At 44.4% G+C, this 13,270-nt stretch overlaps 1 protein-coding gene across 2 annotated transcripts in view; it reads right to left on the bottom strand.

Annotated features, from left to right (window-relative positions):
• nphp4 (nephronophthisis 4) overlaps positions 1-13,270 on the bottom strand; it is a 517,372-nt gene that overhangs the window by 291,143 nt on the left and 212,959 nt on the right. For both annotated transcript variants that reach the window (XM_085966844.1, XM_085966846.1), the window contains exons 7-8: positions 10,719-10,870; positions 4,793-4,919 (exon numbers count right to left, since the gene is read on the bottom strand). In XM_085966844.1, coding sequence (XP_085822970.1) covers positions 4,793-4,919; positions 10,719-10,870 — 279 coding nt within the window. The remainder of the gene's footprint in view (positions 1-4,792; positions 4,920-10,718; positions 10,871-13,270) is intronic.

The raw sequence follows: 13,270 nt of genomic DNA, 5'->3' as shown, positions 1-13,270 counted from the left end.
GCAGGAAGCGGTCGCCTTTAAATAGCGCTCCCCCAGTCCCTTCCCGACTGCAAAACGCTCCCCTCAACCTGTCGTTGCTAGCGGCAGGCGGTAAGGCAGGGGCACCACTCAATATCCGGTCCGGGGCGCTACCGGGGCATTGCGCACTCGACTGACATCACGATCTGCGGGCGCAGGAGATCGTGGCAGTCGTGTTTAGCGCCACCACAAAATGTCTGGTCAATTTTGCGAGCGGCGCAAACACCGCCGCGCCCGGGCGCTAGTTGCTTTGCGCTCCATTAGCGCCCTCTTAGGGCGCTAACGGGAGGCGCAAAGCAACCGAATTTTTCCCCCAATACTTCTGATTAATTTATGACCATTCAGGTCCAGGAGACTCAAACGGTCTGTTGCCTGCCAGGTGCCAGGGTACTGGACATAATGATGATGCTGGAAAGGGAGGGTGAGCAGCATGAAGTCACGGTTCCTGTTGGAACCAATATCACAGTGAAGAGCAGGATAGAGGTCTTGCAAAGGGAATTTCAGAAGCTAGGGCTTAGATTTATAGGCGGAACCCCAAGAGTAGAAATCTCAGTGTCACATGCTACGCCATTTAGGGAGAAGCACGTTAACTACATTGGCCCTGAAAACTCACGATCCCACTTTGTCGGTGTAATAATGGTATGCCACACAATTATGTGCCTGACTCTGTTCGGAATTTGAGCAGTCAGTCTATTTACATGCAATGGGTGGGCAGCAACGCCAGTATTGGCACAGCTGGGGTAACTGCTGGTATGCGGGGGTTGAATTGTGGTACTGGCAAACGCTAGGGAGCAGTGCCGGTAGGTCCAGCATTAGAAGGCACAAAGAGTTAAAGACTGGCGTTGCAGATTGGCTGCCAGTTATAGAAACCGCCTGATTTTCCTTTCCATTGAAATGAATGGGAATAAGAATCAGCCTGTTTTTATAATAGGCGGGCGGCAAGTTGGAAAATCGATCCCAATATTTTAAGTCTCTACAAGAGCTCATTGGAAAAGCCACATTTGGAATATTATGTGCAGTCCTAGGTACCCAACCTGCCCCAGGATTGTAACGCTCTCGAGAGAGTTCAGAGAACAGCAATTATGATGATTCCAGGGCTCGTCGCTCTAAGTTATGAAGAGAAAACTGAATTCATTTTCAGTGGAGAAAAGAGGGGACATGGTACAGGTCTTTCAAGTTCTGAGATGTATGAATAATGTAAATATAAGCAGATACTAAACATGGTCTATAACAGCAAAACAAGAGGAATGAAATGAACAATTAACACAACTCAAGACTTTTGGGCATGTAAAACTGATCCCAACAAAAGAAGCAAATGTTAATTCATTTTTTTTAAAGGTGGATAAGTTTCTATTTTGGAATGGAATTGAAAGTTATGAGGATAGACATTGATGATCACTGCGAAATACAGTAGTTCCTCTGCTGCTGGGGCAGTGGATCTATCATTTGAAGAATGCAACTGGTTAGAGCTCAGTGGTGTGAGTTATAAGGTTTACTTATGTCCTAGAGTTTCTTATAATGTAAGTTAGGGAGAAATGTAACTGCCTGTGTGTCACTGGCCCTCTCTCTCTCAGATTGACTGGCTTTAGTTGAGGACACGGTAAGGCAAATTATTCATGGTCTGTGAAAGGGAATGGGCTTCATGGGCCTACTGACTTATTTCTCATTCAATACTTTCTTTTGTTGTTAAGACGCCAAAGAGTAGAATGGGAAAATCAGTGGCCTTTATTCTATATTGTTTAGCAGAAAACATACATCTGGTTATACAGGAATAGCTTCTTATTTCTCAGAACATGCATTAAGCAATGTGTGTTGCAGTGGAGTAGCAACTGTGTTTGTACAAGGTTCATTGGATTTGCTAAATTTGACATCAAATTAAGAGTATCATGAATTTTTATAGTCAATATATTTTAGCTGTTACAGTAACTGAGTTGTGATTGTGTGTCTCTAAAGAACTAATCACAAACAGTCCAGTGACCTGTAGCAGTGCTGAAATGCTCTAACTTACCATTTAATTAATCAGAAATGTTCTGTAAAAGATTCTAAACAAGATATGTTGCTTGGTTACTTTTTATGCACTAAAATAGCACCAACCTTGCAAAATGTGTTAAGCAGAGTTACCCAACCAAACTGAATTAGGGCAAGTGCAGATAGGTCTACATTGTAAGCTAGAATTTACGGCCCAGCATGAATTTCTGAGAATTTCATAAATTAGTTCAAACACTTGCAATCATTTAGCTGTGATACTAAGCATACCAAGACCTCCCAACTCTTCACAAGCTTGTCACTTAATAAACCATGCAATAGTGCCACCTAATGCCATTCAAATGAAATTTCTGGGTAAAGCATTAACCTCCTTTCAGTAAAGTATCTGTTAACAATCTCCACAACCAGCCTCCTATAAACACCAATGGGGTTTAGTGTCAAACAGTGAAACTGCTTGATCTGAGATTTTACGCTCCTCTTAAACTCTGTTTATACTGCCAGCTATAAAATGGAGTGCTTCCGCTCTCCAAAGCAATGCAGTTTAGAATTGACAGTGTTAATAAACACAAACTGCCCTGGAGTGGAGCAGAGAGGATTTTCCCAGATCAGTGATTGTTGGTATGCTGTGAAATCTGCTCCAGTTGGATCCAAGATTAAATCAGAATTGCCTCAGAGTCACTACTTCCAGGGGATTTCAAACTGGCTTCTATGGTGCTATGGAGCACGCACTAAAAGGCAGTAAAGGTTAGCACACTGCTTACAAGGTACATTGGACATACAGGAAACTTTCAATTAACCGGCCTCTAAATAACCGGAAATGTCGGTTAACCGGCAAAATTCAGGAGTAGGTTCAGGTAACTTTTATTACTTTTTTTACTCCATTTGTTGCTGTGCAAAGGTGTATCTGCAGCTGTTGCTAAGCTACAGAGACGCTTGCAACTTGTGCCGATTGTTCTGAAGCTGTCAGGGTTTGTTGCTTTATACGGAGCTCTGAGCTCCGTATCTTTCACTATAGCGTTCGGTTATCCGGAATTGTTGATGAACCGGCACCACGTCGGTCCCGTCCGTGCCGGATAACAGAAAGTTTCCTGTATATATCATTATGGTCAGAAAACAAAATTCTTACAAGCCGAGTTATCAGATGCAGTCGCACTGCCATGGGCAGGAGTCGGGGGAGACCAGAGACATTCCTGCAGGAAGAGAGAGGGAGTCTCAGCAAGAGTCACACCCATTGTCACTGATGCACCTTCCCAACAGCCAGCCTCCGAGTGGCACTGGCAGATGCTGGGGGTAGATCACCTACCGTTTCTGCTGGGGCAGTGCCTGGTATGGGAATGTCAAAGAGAAGGAAAGTGAGAAACGTCCTAGGTTGTTGTTGTACTGCAGCTAACAACTCAGGCCGTCATCCATTGATTGGGCAGCCAGCAGACCAGAGTTATACAGGAAACTTTGGTTTATCCGGAGGTTGTATGTCCGGAATACTCGATCGAACGGCAAAAATCAGGAGCCGTTTTCTATAAGTTTTTTTAGTTCTCGTTCTTTTTTTTTTCCCAGTCAGGCACTGCAAGGTCTGTAGCTATAGCAACAGCTTCAGCTAGAAACGCTTGCAGCTGCAGCCGACTCTTTAGAAGCTGTTGCTAAGCAACAGTGTTTGTTGTCAGATACGGAGATGAAAACCTCCGTATGCTTCAACATTAACTTTGTATGTCCGGCTGTTTTGATAGATCGGCAACACGCCGGTCCCGTCAGTGCCGGATATCACAAAGTTTCCTGTACTACAGACTGTGCCTTGCTGCAGGTCACACTGAGGTCAACCACAAAGGAACTCTGCACATATATCTTTGGATGCATGCACAATGCTCCACTCCTGCAAATGAATTTCTAATGTTACAAGAGACCAGTGATAAATTCCATTCTCTTACAATATTAAAAGATTCCATACAGAGTTAAATTCCAATTCCAATAGACCACATTGTCACTTTTAAATTGCAACTTTCCACCATCAACAAAGCACAAGTCAGGAGTGTGATGGAATACTCTCCACTTGCCTGGATGAGTGCAGCTCCAACAACACTCATGAAGCTCGACACCATCCAGGTCAAAGCAGCACGCTTGATTGGCACCCCAGCCACCACCTTAAACATTCACTCCCTCCATCACCGGCGCACCGTGGCCATTTAACTGCAGAAAACAGACCCATTTTACACCAGTATGATGTGGATCTACACAACCTATTTACAGCAATGTGTATGCTTGCGTTTTCCACATGGTGAGACTCTGAGCTCAGCTGAACTGCTCGGGGGGAGGGCAACTAAGACCAGAGAAACGACTTTCAGAAGACAAGACCCTAAAAGGCCTTTTATCGCAGTATATTCTGTAATCACAATATATCACATTTGCATCATTTTAAACTGGGTTGAAATTTAAAGAAGAAAATAACTTTTTGTAGAATGTCATCAAACTCTGCCAAACATTGATTTCAACTGAGAAAAAAAAGAAAACTATGAGTGCTGCAAATCAGATATAAAAACAAAAATTCACAGTATTCAAAGAACCGTTAACATTTCAGGATTAGCCCTCCAATAGAAGTGGCACTTTCTTCATAACGGAGTGGGGGAGGAGATATTCACTGATTAATGGCCACAGCATTTGTCTATTTAGCTGTGACAGGTTAAATCCTAGACAAATAATGTCAAATAGCAGTTACATCATAGTTTGCATAAACCACTGTTAGAATCACGTCACACGATTGCTGCGGTCAAACTAAATCCTGGCTTCACTGACTCACCTTTCCATCAGCTCCTGTAGAGGTGGAGAACACATACTCCAGGTGGAAAACCACACCAAACATTGGGTGTTTTACCATTTCTGTCAGCTGGATACGGCTCCTGAGGACCAGAGACATCTTCGGCAAACTGTGGTCAGACAAGAAACACAAGGGTCAATTTTTGTTACGAGAGCTCGCCGTTTCATTATTCTCAGCCACAAGTGGCTTGCAGTCCACACTGAGTTTAAGGCAACAATTTAATCACATCAGGTTCTGCTTGGCTAACATGTGCCTCCGTATCAGCTCTTGCACATAAACTGTTAACTTGAATAAATCAGATTCCCACAATAACAGCCAAGCCAATATTTGACAGCAAGGCATCTGCTTCAGCAACAAAGCAACCAGTATTTATTTACCCATCAACTAGATGGTATAAACGGTACGTGATCCCTATACAAATGGCAGATAGTTCTGATATAACACGCTGATTGCATAACCAGCATTACATATTTTGCTGGATCTATTTTACCCAGATTGTAGATAAAATCAGGATACCCTACTCCAGCAGTACGTCAGGTACTGATGAGCTGGTAACAGCCCCCTACCCACACCCAACACTTCAAACATTAGTAGCTGCAGCACACGGTGGGAGGGGGTTCTGAACAGGGTCTGCTGGACATTAACCCCACCAATTTGGCTGAGGTCTCCCAGGCACTCCAGCCCTATAGCAGCCACCTCACCCTATGGAGGCTGCCAATGTAGCAGATCCCAGGATCAGAACATCTATTCCTCAATGGAAAAAGAGCCCGGGATGGCAATGAACTAGGAAACCTAACAAACAGAAAATGAACTGAAATCACATCCTGCTAGCAGGGTTCCAGAATTAGGCACAATCCCAGGTGAGGGTGAAAAAAAGGAACGCTGCAGAAGATGCAGCCAATCCCGGAATATTTGGCTCATCAGGTTTACTATACATACATCGTCCATTTTGAAAATGAGGACACCTGCAAATAAAAGACACCTGATCCACGTCCTTTCGGCGTCTGTAATTTACAGGTTTCACTGTACTTCAATCAATAATTACATGTATTTTTTACGTGCACACTGCTTGAGTACTTTGAACAAGAAGGACTGCTCCCAGACTTTCCTTCCCCTGCAAGAAGTTAGTTAGACTAAATTGTACTTCTATATAACTCTAGTTCGTCCAGCAATTGAAGCAACGGAACAGTGCAGCATAATAATCAGTCTCGAGTTATATGGGTTTGTTATTTAGTGATCGGAGCTGAGTTCTGCTACAGCTCAGGGAGTCTACAAAATAGAATACTTTACTTTGACAGGAAGGGTGGGAAATAAAAACTAGTGAAACTGATCCACTGGAATCACACCTGAGATTGGGCAGAATGAGATCCATGGCTCTGACAAGCACACCATGCTGGTTAAAGGAAGGTTGAACATTGGCAAGGAAACCTCCCAAGGGAGGTAATGGAGGATGGGTATAATAACTTTTCTGGAATGTCTACTATCTTCTTTATCTAAGTCTTTTCTTTTCTCGAAGCTCCGATTCTCTGCCCCTACCAAATAACTTGTCTTGTAGTCAGAAATCACGACTGGAATATTTCAACTCTACTCACAAAATTGAACAAGTCTGTAAGCCTGTTTATGATAATGAGCGCTGCAAAGTTCTTTTATTAAAAGTTTTCAAAGTTTCATCTTATGTGTACTATAAATAGAGAGACTTCCATATCCAAAGCATTTAACATTCTGATCCTCTTCACAAAAACACATTCTCAAGTGAATGTTCCTTTCCTGACTACAGATAGAACTGCAAATCATTTTCTTTTATATGTTTATAGATTAGAAAAAAAAGTACTTAAAATCTTGAGTCTATTTACTACGGAATCTTAGTTCTATTCGATATAGAACAATTAAATGGAATTTTAATGAATTTTTCTGCAATGATTTCTCGTTGTCTGCACAAGGGCTAATGCACTGTCTATACTCTTAGGGGGAGAAATTAAGTATAGCCCCGTTTGGGGCGTTAACTTCGCCGGGGCGTTAAAAGTAGCGCCCCGGAAAAATTAGCGCCCCCGCGCCGGAAATTGGTCAGTTGCGCCCCAAAGGGAAGCGGGGCGCTACTGGAGGCGCCCCGCCTCCCTCTTGGGGCGCTGCGAGTGAATATCGTGGCACTGCGGCACGTCACGCTGCGGTATTGCAGGCCTTCCTCCCCTTCTTAAAGCGGAGGGGCCTTGTGCAGCGCGATCTGGGGCCCAGCTGGGCCCCCGGGGATCGGGAGTGCAATCAAAAGAGCCCGGCACCCAAGAGAAGTGCCGGGCTCTTGGAGTGCAGCTGGCACTCCGCGGGGGGGGGGGGGGGGGGGGGGGTTCCCGGAGGCCGGGAGCGCAGGCAGGTGGCCAACAATAAAAATGGCCGCCCCGCACCTTGCCTTTAATTTGCGCCTCCCTGGCCGCAGGTACGCCACCCTGGCCCTGTCAGACATAGCGTCGGCGGTAAATCAGGGGGCACTCCCGAAGATCGCGGCCGGGGCGTGAGCGGGGCGCTGCGCACACCGATGAAGTCATCGCCAGCGGCACAGCGCTAACGGTTAGCGCCACCACTAACCTCCCACTGAATTTTGCAGGAGGCGTGGGCAGTGCCGCGCCCGGGCGCTAGTTGGCTTGCGCCCCACTTAGCGCCCTCTTAAGGCGCTAACGGGTGGCGCAACCAACTGAATTTTTCCCCCTTAGTCTCTACCTATGACACTTGATTCCCTGCAAAACAGTCAGAAATTATTAATCTTGACCATACGAGGTATGACAAGGATAGAAATAATTTGCTTCTACATCGGTGTAACGTGATGCTCAGTTGGGTACTCCCAGCTCATTATTTTCATGCCTAAACATCAAAATGATGACTACAGCATGTGTGCAAGTAGGTGCAGAGTGCGATTCACAGCCAGCAAGACAAGACCCCGGCTACATACTGCACTCTGGATCCCAAGACAGGGCTCTGTGGATTCATGGATGTATGTTCCACTCTCGGCTCATGAATCTTTAACGTTCTGGGTCTGCTTTCTTAAAACATTTTTTTTAAATACCCTGCAGTAAATTTATGAAGCGCTCGGAAGGTCCATTGGCCACGTAAGCACCTTTAAAACCGAGCTTGACACCGCACTGCAGTTATACTTCATACGGTGCAGAACCAAGTGCTGTGAGATAGCTTCCCGAAGGGATTTCATATCACCGCACTCCACAGCCAGATCAATGTCCAATTCCAAAATGATACTACCCACTTTTACATCGATACTCAGCAGACACCGCAATGCCTTGTGAAAGTTGCAGTATACCTATACCCTTAAATCAGCACTTTATAACAGACTCTTATAGTCTAGGTTTCCTTTAAATTGCTGCACAGTTGCACAAGTAAATTATAGAAATAAAATAAACTGCTCTACATTAGTGGAACACTGCTAGCAGTGCATGGCACAGAATGATGTTAACCAGTCTAACACCACTCAGTGCGTGTTCCACTGAAACACAGTATTATGTACTTTTCCCCAAAATAACTTTTTGTCTGAACTGAATTACACCTGTCTGAGATAAATTTCCTGACATTCATTCATTATTTAGACAGTCACTCACTGCTTTGTCTTAATCCACCCCCAGTCCTGACGATCAAACACAATCTACATATGCTTACTATTTAGCAGTAAACTGTTATTCAACTTAGCGAGTGCCTTTTGTCAAACATCTGCCTCAATGAAGTGTCTGCATTTGATTTATTTCAAATCTCCCCGAATCTCTCCCCCCCCCACCCCCCCCAATTTTGTTCTTTTTTAATATAATAAACAATGAAGGACCATTTTGAGAGTCCCGCTGCTGTCCAAGCTGACATCATTAGCTTAGCACAGGCCAGAACTCAAACCTGGGATCTTCGACAAAAGCAAAATACTGCGGATGCTGGAAATCTGAAATAAAAACAGAAAATGCTGGAAATACTCGGCAGGTCAGGCAGCATCTGTGGAGAGAGAAACAGAGTTAACGTTTCAGGTCGATGACCCTTCGTCAGAACTGGAAAAAGTTGAAGAAGTAACAGGTTTTTAAGCAAGTGTAGGGGCAGGGAAAAATTCTCCGCTCCACTCCCACTCTGACCTCTCCATCCTCGGCCTCTTGCACTGTTCCAACGAAGCTCAGCGTAAACTCGAGGAACAGCAACTCATCTTTCGATTAGGCACTTTACAGCCTTCTGGACATAACATCGAGTTCAACAATTTCAGACTATAACCTCGGCCCCAATTTTTTTTTTCTCTCTCTCATGGCAGCTGTTGATGATTCTGCCACTGCCATTTACACTTCATCCAGAGTCATCTTTTGTTTCTTAACCTGTCCCATTACCATCTTCATTTGCCTTGCACCATCATTCCTTTTGTCTTTTAATCTCTCCTGCCTTCCATCCCATCACAGACCTTCCCTTTTGTTCTTTCCTCCCCTCCCCCCTCTCACTGCCCCTGCACTTGCTTAAAAACCTGTTCCGTCTCCAGCTTTTTCCAGTTCTGACGAAGGGTCATCGACCTGAAACGTTAACTCTGTTTCTCTCGTCACAGATGCTGCCTGACCTGCTGAGTATTTCCAGCATTTTCCGTTTTTTTCCTGGGATCTTCTAGTTTTGTATGGTTTCGTGCTCTACAGACTGGTACTTTTAACTTCACAAATTTTGACACCTTGGTGATGAGAATTGTGGACTTTTTAGAGCACTGAACATTTATCTGGATATTAAAATCTTAACAGCAAGATGAGAGATGACATAGCACGCAGTCAGTAGATTCTCACACCCAGGTGAGTGTCCGTAGAGGCAGCATACAGCCCAAAATTCTTAGGGCCAGGGAAATGAATGGCATTGGCATTGGCATTGTGTAAATTTGCTCAAGATTTGGAAGAAGATTTATAGAAAGGACTTGAAACACAACCAGAAAATCAGAGAGTTAAAGATTCAAACCAAAATGGAAGAGATCAATAAGATCATTTGGAATAAGTCTCCTTTAAGGGCATGCGTAAAAAGGCTGATTATCGCACTGTGATGAAATATTCCATTCATCACTCATTGGTATTCTCTGCCTGTGACTGTGGTTGGTTTCAGTTTCATTTCCCTTACCTCAGTTCCGTTTCCTCACCATTGTATTGTACTGTGTGTAGGGCTCCGCCCATACCTGGCCCCTATGTAAGCTGGCCCAGCCCGCATCACATCCAGTACGGCAGACCTCTGGATGGAAGATACCTCTCCTCTGTGTGTTACCTTCTAAGTCAATAAAAGCCTTGTTTTGTTTCGCTAACATCGAGTCTCGGATTTATTGAGGCACATCACGCACCATTAATGCAAAGCTCCAGCAGTATATTAATTCACGCCAACAACCATCAGAGCACATTCACCATGTCATTAGCTTGTGAATTATGGACCTTTCACATTATGTTAACAACTGCTATAACTCAGTGTCATTTGTGAAATATCCTCCATCTACCTTTATAGCAGCAATTGAAAATACTTGTATATTTTTCTGAGCTATCAGAAGCAAAACTAAACTCGTTCACTGCGTAATCGCGGGGGAGCGGCACTGATAACTCCACTAATAAATGCTCTTTTAATCCTGCAGCTATTCACGTGCAGATTAAAGTGATCCTTCCTGAAGCCTGCCATACTGAGCAGACTCTAACTGATTTTCTGTAGATATCAAGATACACATGGCAATACATGTGACGGCGGAATGAGGAGTTTGAAAGTTGTCTCTAATTGAAAAGTTGCTTGGAGTTGTTCGTGAATGTAGAATTTAATGATTTAGAAAATATCTCATCTTTTGTGATTTAACAATGGTGAACATCTTTGAACAGGACATGAGTAAAGGAGCCTGTATATTCTACGTATGCAATATATTTAGTCTCATTTATAATGAATTTACCTTTTGGAGAAGTTCCCAGATTTCCCTCGCACCATCCCGGGTATCAAAACCACCACATGCGGCTTCTGAACATAACACCAGCCATTGTGAATACCGATATGCAGCCTCCGTTCTTGAATAACCACAGTGCTTCCATCAGCAACCTGGTCATTCTATAAAGGGACACAAAGCAGACTTCAAAACCTCATTGACAAACAAGAACAAAGCAAAGCACTAATACAAAAGCATATTTCTGCCAATGCTACTAATCTGAAATAAAAACAGAAAATACTGGAAAACGCTCAGCAGGTCAGCCAGCATCTGTGGAGAGAAAAACAGAGTTAACGCATCAGGTCGATGACCTTTCATCAGAACAAAGCACTGTTACTTTCCCATGTGTAAAATTATGATGTTTGCACTTCTGTGACCTGTTGTAAGCATATGTGCATTGCAAATTTAACCAAGCAATACTATCACTCCCAGCAAATTTGATCAAAAGACTGGCCTGTTCTAGGGTCAGCCAACCAATAAGCTGGAATCTAAATAATAAAAATAGTTTGCATACCAAACATGTGTTAGTTTCCAGCATTCGTAATGAAAATGGTTTTACCAACAAACTGGAAGATAACATTAAAATTTAAAAATTAATTTTGTTTGGGCTTCATCAGTAGCTAGAGAAGTGCAAAGTAGTCTAGGAAAGTTTCATCATGAATCAAGACACAAAGTGAGCACTGTAAAAATCGGCCAGGGTGAGGCATCGCACTGTGGTATTATCCCACAGAATGAATCACTGCCTTTGGGAGGAAGGAGGTAAGGGAGAAAATAAGATGTGGGGAAAGTACTGTAAAGGGTCGCACGGAAAAATAATTAGCAAGTTTTACCTATTCTTCCCTTATCTCCAATGAGCTTTCAAATGTAATATCTTCAAGATTGATATCATGCAGTACTGTGACTTTAATTGGATTCTATTGCAACATATTCCTGATTAAATGGTTGATCAGGTGATATATTACAGACATTTTGTTTACGAAAACATCACACTTGAAATGCAGGTAACATTATAAAACATTGAGATGAAAAATAAAAGTGCTGGAAATCTGAAATAAAGGCCGCAATTTTGCCAGCGCTCAGAGGGCGGGTTTGGAGGCAGGTCAGGAGTTAAATCCAAAATGATTGACGGCGGGTTGCAAACCCACCGCGAGTCCACCTCCACGCGACTTTCCAAAGTGTCGGGTCTGCGACTTCAGATCAGACCCGACACCAAGCGGCGGGAGAGGCACTTAAGGTAGTTAACAACTTGTTAACAGCTTGTTAACTGCTATTTTGAGAGGACTTTTCAATTTTGCCACATTTTCACTGTGTTCCACGTCGTTCGATAAACACGCCAGCTGATTGTGTCGGGTCTTCCAACAAGCTGAATAGTTCACAGCTGCAACTGCAGCATAAAAGCTAACCTGCCACATCAGTTCAATTCCACATGCCAGAGTTTTCTGATTTCAGGATTTGGAAGACATATTTCAGGTGTATTGAGGTTGTAAGCATGTTGTGAGATGCACTGTGACCTCCTTGGAATAATCTCTCTCCACATTGACTGAGCGCTTATAACATCTCATCCGCAACTGACATATATACTAGCAGAATGGGAACCATTTATACCCTCTCATCCTGGTCCTCAGATTTGGAGGACGAGCAGCCGCGGCAGCAGCAGAACCAGGCACAACAGCAGCACCGACATCAAGAACGACAACCTTCTCCTCCGCCACGTGATGCTGCACAGGGCAGAGGGCGTCAGCGCAGGGCTGCACCGCGCCACAGGAGATATCCCCAACACAGGGTTTACAGGCAGAGGATGAGCTTCCTCAACATGACTGAGCAGCAGTGCCAAAGGAGGTTGAGACTATCGCGACAGGTAGTCGCAGACATTTGCACAATGCTGCACCAACACCTGGAGCCCAGAGGAGCGGGTGGACACTTCTGACCAGTGGCTGTCAAAGTTACCACCGCCCTCAACCGCTTTGCGTCAGGGTCCTTCCAGGGATCCGCAGCAGACATCAGCGGCATCTCCCAGTCAGCCGCACACACTTGCATCACGCAGGTTACCGATGCCCTCTTTGCCAAGTCGGCCAATTACATCCACTTCTCAACGGATGAAGCAAGTGTTGCCGTGTGGCCGGTTGGGTTTGCCAATCTGGCAGGTTTCCCAAGGGTGCAGGGCGTCATCGACTACACCCATGTGGCCATCAGGGTACCCATCACAACCCAGCTGTATTTGTGAACCGCAAGGGCTTCCACTCCCTTAATGTGCAGCTGGTGTGTAACCATAGGAAGAACATTATGCATGTGTGCGCCAAGTTCCCTGGCAGCAGCCATGACTTGTACATCCTGCGCCAGTCCACTGTGCCTCAGCTCTTCAATCCGCCAACCCAACTTTCTGGATGGCTCCTTGGAGGCAAGAGCTATCTCCTGAAGACATGGCTAATGACACCGATGAGGAGGCCATCAAACGAAGCTGAGGAGCGCTACAATGAGAGCCACATTTTCACCAGAAGCATCATAGAGCAACTCATTGTAGG

Source organism: Somniosus microcephalus, chromosome 25 (assembly GCF_052327205.1).
Source record: "Somniosus microcephalus isolate GS21.2 chromosome 25, FLI_Smic_1.0, whole genome shotgun sequence".
Classification (NCBI taxonomy): domain Eukaryota; kingdom Metazoa; phylum Chordata; class Chondrichthyes; order Squaliformes; family Somniosidae; genus Somniosus; species Somniosus microcephalus.
Note: the sequence above shows the minus strand (reverse complement) of the source record. Positions and strands in the feature narration are given on the sequence as shown.